General features: G+C 44.5%; 2 protein-coding genes across 2 annotated transcripts; one reads left to right on the top strand and one right to left on the bottom strand.

The window, feature by feature from the left end:
- The first annotated feature begins 312 nt into the window (after window positions 1-312).
- Window positions 313-2,350, top strand: SARC_06474 (geranylgeranyl pyrophosphate synthase). The gene is made up of 5 exons (XM_014299618.1): window positions 313-454; window positions 636-682; window positions 905-1,263; window positions 1,624-1,726; window positions 1,899-2,350. The coding sequence occupies exons 1-5, from the start codon at window positions 405-407 to the stop codon at window positions 2,123-2,125; spliced, it is 786 nt and encodes a 261-aa protein (XP_014155093.1). The 5' UTR covers window positions 313-404; the 3' UTR covers window positions 2,126-2,350.
- A 297-nt stretch (window positions 2,351-2,647) lies between these two features.
- SARC_06473 (hypothetical protein) lies at window positions 2,648-5,638 on the bottom strand (the record flags this gene model as incomplete). Its single annotated transcript, XM_014299617.1, has 4 exons — window positions 2,648-2,981; window positions 3,099-4,237; window positions 4,566-5,013; window positions 5,042-5,638. 4 exons carry the CDS (start codon window positions 5,636-5,638, stop codon window positions 2,766-2,768), a joined length of 2,400 nt encoding a protein of 799 aa, XP_014155092.1. The 3' UTR covers window positions 2,648-2,765.
- Window positions 5,639-6,197: the final 559 nt, after the last annotated feature.

The raw sequence follows: 6,197 nt of genomic DNA, 5'->3' as shown, positions 1-6,197 counted from the left end.
TATGTATATATACCTATACACACACACACACATATATATATATATATATATATATATATACGTATATAAACATACATATATAAGATACCATGCAGCGGTAAATACACTGATGCTAACTTGCACATTGCACGTTAGTATATTTCAGCGAATAAATACATGGATTATAAATATATACCAATGTACCATATGTGAGCTCATATCAGTGCATTTCTTGCTGTTGAATATCATTATATATTGCTCGTGGCGAGTTATTTGTGACCATCACAGGTATGATCGAGACATCGGGTTACGATTCAAAGTCATAATCGTTAGCATCTATCTCATACTCACAGGTTCCAGGTAAAAATGTGCGCAAAACATTAGCGGATGCTTTCAATGTGTGGCTTGAAGTACCGAAAGAGGAAATGGCCATCATCCTGGACGTGGTTAACATGTTGCACACGTCTAGTTTACTGTAAGTTGTGTGTAGTTTGCGTTTTGAACTCGTATGAAACACAAGGCGATTGATTTGAAGGAGATTCCGCCCCTCTCCGATCTATATTCTGGTATTCATTTGGGCGTGAAAACAGTTCACTCTTTTGTCGTGTCGCTTGCCTAACTATTGTCAAACTACATTATTCAATCACTGTGAACAGTGCTGACGATATTGAAGACAACTCGAACCTTCGTCGCGGTATACCAGGTTAGTGCAAATGCTTTTCACTGGATGGGCCTTTTCTATTGGACGTTAATGTTTATGGGAAGCTCAGTTTTTCTGCTCAATATTCAGCTGTTTTGTTTTTGTTTTAGTTCACATATGTAAGAATATCGCTGGAGAAAATCTGATGTAGTATCGGTATTTCCCTCTATGGCAGCCTCTTTGCTTATACAATACTAACAATCTTCACACTAAATCGCATTTCAGTGGCACATATAATCTACGGAGTACCCGCAACTATAAACAGCGCCAACTACGTGTACTTCCAAGCGCTTGAGCGTATCACCGAGATGGATAACATGGAGGCCCTCCAAATATTCTCCAAGGAGATGTTAGAATTACACAGGGGCCAGGGGAAAGACATTTATTGGAGAGACAGTAATAAGTGCCCCCAGTTCGATGACTACAACGAGATGGTCATACAGAAGACTGGTGGTCTCTTCCGGCTCAGTGTGAAACTGATGCAAGTTTTCAGCCAAGATCAGAGAGATTATGTTCCCCTGTTGAATACTATGGGTCTATACTTTCAAATCAGGGACGACTATGTAAATCTTACCAGCACGGAGGTATGTATGCATCATGCTGCGCGACAGTTTGGTCGCAGCATTGTGTTTTTGCCTTGCTACTCTCGTTGGTCGCGTCAGTAACTAAGGCAATCATGGCATATCGGTCGTATCATGTTTATGTTGCGAGAGATCGAGTTACGATTATGCCAGTCACGAACGGGACACTGTGTGTGTAACATGATGCATGTATGTACGTCCTGGTCGTAGTCACAAATCACCTTTCTTATTTGGCCCAGTGGATGCGATGTACTATACAAACAAGACGACGAAGAGTGGGCATCAAAAGTTGTCATCATCACCGATTTGCCTCGTTGATCATCTGTGGTAGACTGATCTATGCCCACATTTTCCTTTAAACAGTATATGAGCAACAAGAGCTTCTGTGAAGACTTGACAGAGGGGAAATTCTCATACCCGATCGTACACTCTGTGCTTAAGAATCCCAATGAGCGCCAGCTACTGAGTAAGTTTGTTGTATACATACAATAGTGGAATTCAGTGCCTTCATGCTGTTTTGACTTTGTTATTTGTGGATTTTGCAGCTGTTGCTTTGTACGTAAAATTCTACCATACCGTCCGACATTTGACGATTTCGCTATGATATGCTGACGCTTCTGTCTTTGCGCGTCCTTTAGACATATTGAAACAACGCACAGAGTCTCGAGACGTCAAGAAATACGCGCTGCAGCTCATTCATAAGTCGGGCTCTTTCGAGTACACGAAAAGGGAGCTGGATAGACTGGCGGATTTGGCGCTAGAGATGATCGATGGTCTCGGTGGTAACAGTGCACTGGAAGAACTGATTATGACACTGAGGCATGTTCATCTCCACAGAATGGATAGTGAGTCCTTTTCTGTGTAAAGTTTCGATTATCGTCGCTTTTCGGGGCGGGTTCGGCAGTGTCGTCACATCTTGTCCAGGCGAATCGTGAGCTATAAATCCATCTTATGATCCTTCAAGAGAGACATGACATCAACAGCTTTGGATCACAGTCACCCCTTCTTTTGATTCCTGACAGTAAGATTCTGCCTTTATTAATAAACCTTCAGTGTGAAGTACATGACTTCATCAATGAACTCTCACGTACAAGTAATTATCAGTAGATCTCGGATCTACCTTTGTGACCACTAGTCGACCACAAAGAGTGTCAGTATATGGGCCTCTGTAAACCTTCATTGCGCTCGATTTCATATTAAAAGATTTGACAAGAATTTAAAGTATATTTCGCTTCGCTACTCCTAACCATACCCACAGATGTCGAGCAGCGAATACAAGTCTTATATGATCTTTGTGAAAATCATTTTATCTGACGCTGCTTATGTACGCTCTTGAATACTACATCGTTCGCCAAAGGTGTGTTGAGTCGTGAATATCAAAGAGAGAGTTTAACTTTATTTCGTGTTCGCCAGCAAGTACAACTCGCGGGACACACATCACTCACAACCTACTACCGGGAAATTACAAACTACTCGCGCAGCTTGTGAGAATTGCTCTTTCCGATTCAGAACTTGCAATCTCTGTTGCGGTAGACCTTCTTTCTCCAAGTGACCTTCTCCATTAATGGGTGGTTGGCATCAATGGGTTTGATCGATGCTGAGTGGCACTGACTGACACACTCCTGGCACCGCCCCATTAAATTTGCAGCGCAGATGTTGAGCTGATCGTCTGCTTCTTGATCTCCAGGGCTCGAAGCCTTGACAGCGGCGATGATCTTGAGCTGCTCAGTGATAGTGATCAAGTAGTAAGATACAAGTTTAAACAAAAGTAATATACGATAACAGTATTCAAATGAGTACGATGATACTACATCAAATTATCATCTTACGGTCCTTACTTGAGCTCCGATGGTTTCCATAACGGCGACGGTATTCAGCAGATTGGCTTTCAGCCTCTTGTCGGCACAGTTATCGGCAAACTTCGTAGCGAGCTTAGCCATCTCACGCGCATCCGTAGAGATTGTTTTGGCTAGCGTGATCAGCTCGCGCTTGCAGTTCTGCTGGCCCTCGAGCACAGCCATCTTGTTGAAGGACTCCGCGATTTTCTTTGCCAGACAGATGATATCATTGTCGTTCTCGTCCCACTGATTTGCCTCCTCGTGCAGTGCTTCGGCCGCCTGTCCAATCGTATTGAGCTCGAACTGCTTCTTCTCCTCCTCCTCTTGCAGCAGTTTGACCATCTTCTCCTTCTCCAGTTGCTCCAGCTCAGCAATGCGCTCGGCTTCTGCCGCCTCACGTGCTTTTCGCTCCTCCGCTTCACGTTCCAATTTGAGCTTTTCGTTCTTCGATTCCTCTTCGCGGCGCTTGATCTCCAACTCCTTCTGCACCCTGCGGCCCTCCTTCGCTTGTAGCTCCTTTCTTTCGATATCGGCCAGACTATCAGTACAGCCAACAGCGTTGCATGCGACTATCACTGCTTTCTCCATAGCAGCAGCATCCTTAGCGAGCTTGGCCTTTGTGGCCGAATCAGCGTCATTTCCATCTTCAACCACCTTCTGAGAGGATGCATTGAAGGCATTTAACGCGTAGGTCAGTGCCTGCCCGTGAGTCTTGAATAGATCTTTCTCTGTGAGCACTCCGGTGCGATCGGCTTCACCTGCGAGCAGCTTGTTGAGCTTATCCGCTCGTTGTTGTAAGACAACACACGCGGGAGTGTATTGACCCATGCTATGGGCTTCAGCAGCGGTCTTGACAGCTGCAATATCTTTGAACATACCTTCCTCCAAAACACCGACAGTTAGGCCTTGATTCTCAATAGCCCTATCGGTCGCGTCTTCAAGCTTATCCATTTTTCGATCCCACTCTGACTTCACCATGCTTGCATGAGCATTTAGAGCCTTGTCCTCCGGGATGCTTGCGGCCATTCTACAAGTAGCAGCGAGAACCGGAGTATAGCCCTTCACGTCATCCATGGCTTCATTGACTTTGTGTGCCTTTTCGTCATCCGTTGAGAGATATGAGATTAGGTTCGATACACCTATTGGGTAACAAGGATGTAGTTGAGAAATCAAGCGATTGTAAAGGTCACGTTGTGCAGTAAACGCAAAAGTCGGTATATCTCGACGGAAGCAATACTATGCACGATGTGTAATTGCTTTTCATGAGTTCTACCCAAGTGGTATATCTCGACGGAAGCAATACTATGCACGATGTGTAATTGCTTTTCATGAGTTCTACCCAAGTTGTAGTACCTTCGCAAAAATATAATGGGTTTGCTTCAAAGGTGCGACTTGTCTTCACGAGTACAACTAAATCCCCAGTCAAAGGCAAATAGTTTGTGAATGGTACGGTGTTAAAATACATACCCTCCAATGCGTTGAGATCATCCTCTAGTGCAGCCAAGTTCGCATCAGTCTCCTTAGGGTCTCCAGTCTTACCAGCTGAAATCGCTTCTGTTGCGTGTAGGCGAGCATTGGTCACTAGCTCATTGTTTCTACGCGCTAGAGCACGCTTCGACGTTAGTGCGAGCTCGCCAACGCGCTCGTAGAGTTCTTGAGATGTCTCGGCTACCTGCCGATGGCACGCAGGGTCGTCGGGGTTTTCAGACAAAGCCTTGAATGCCTGCGTCAGCTCTTTCTGGAGTGAACGGCAACCAGCAATATCCGCTAATATGTTGCTCTTTTCCTCTCCATCCTCAAGTTTCTTGGCTACAGCCTCGCAGTCACGGAGGAATTCATCGAGTGTTGATAAGAGTGCATCACTGGCTACTTTGTCGCCTTGCTTCTTGCCCAGCATCATATCTTCCAAATGTCCCTGCAAGGCAGACAGGATTCTGCCCTACACCACTGCTGCCGTGACCGAAGAAGTCCTCCTTTCTGAAGAATTTCAGCTGAACGAGGAATCGCAGTTTGTTCAAGGAAGAAGATATCTGCGACAATGTTCCATCTCTGGAAATCACCGCGTTTTCATTGTCTTTGTGCAGCAGATGCGTCTTGCACGCTGACACCATCAAAGGACTCACACTCTTCACGGCCTCGATTTCCATTTTCACGCTCTCCAGATGTGTACCTTCCTGAAGCTGAGCGCGTCGCTTCTCCATAGATCGCGCCACCTTAAGTAAGCTGAGACTGACAGCTTTTACCTCCTTTACAAGCTCTGCGGCAGTTCCAACCCTGCGCAATGGCTCTAGAGCTGCCAGACTCTCGTCGATTAGTTTTACGATGTCTCTTACTTCACTTTCATCAAACGCTTCGAGGAGATCGGTGGTTCCTGATAGAATTCCTTGTGCTCCTTTCGCGAGAAGCTTCATCGCATCTGCATTCAACTTGTCGTCTTTCAGAATATTTGTAGATTCTTCTAGTTCGTCGGCGGATCTATCCACTTTATCTGCCAAGGGAATTCCTTTCTCTGTTAGGATGGGATCATCGCCATTACACATACCTCGCGCATCTCTGGCCAAACTCTGTGAGTTATACAAAAACCATCATGAGAGTGTGTCGTTGAACCTTATGTATTCGATGCGAACAGTTAGATACCAGGTAAAATGTTTTGTATACGGTTATAGCATGTTGATACAAAGTAGACAGCCCATGTTATCGTGAATTCGAACACGTCTGCTTTATGATTGCGTTTATGATTATCAATTAACAGGCAAAAAAATAGAAATGCACTGAAAGCCATATTAGCTATACGCTACTTGGAGATGCAGCAAGGTGTAGCTGATTATAGATTCTACTGCATAAGTTGAACTCAATGTATGTATATACCAACTTCACAAGCAAACCGCCCATAAACCATATATTTTCATGCGAATGATTATGAATGATTGTTTGTCTACACGTATATTAGTGATGATGAGGCCCCAAAACTAGGCTAGGAAAATCTTGTTATAATACTTGAGTATAGTACAACACATGCACAAACTTCTCAGAGTATACAAACTATTAGCATCAGCAATAAGAAAGTGTATACGAAATCATCATCAACCACCGAGAAAA

This window comes from Sphaeroforma arctica, assembly GCF_001186125.1.
Source record: "Sphaeroforma arctica JP610 unplaced genomic scaffold supercont1.463, whole genome shotgun sequence".
In the NCBI taxonomy this organism is placed as follows: Eukaryota; class Ichthyosporea; order Ichthyophonida; genus Sphaeroforma; species Sphaeroforma arctica.
This window is presented reverse-complemented; position numbering and strand designations above follow the sequence as displayed.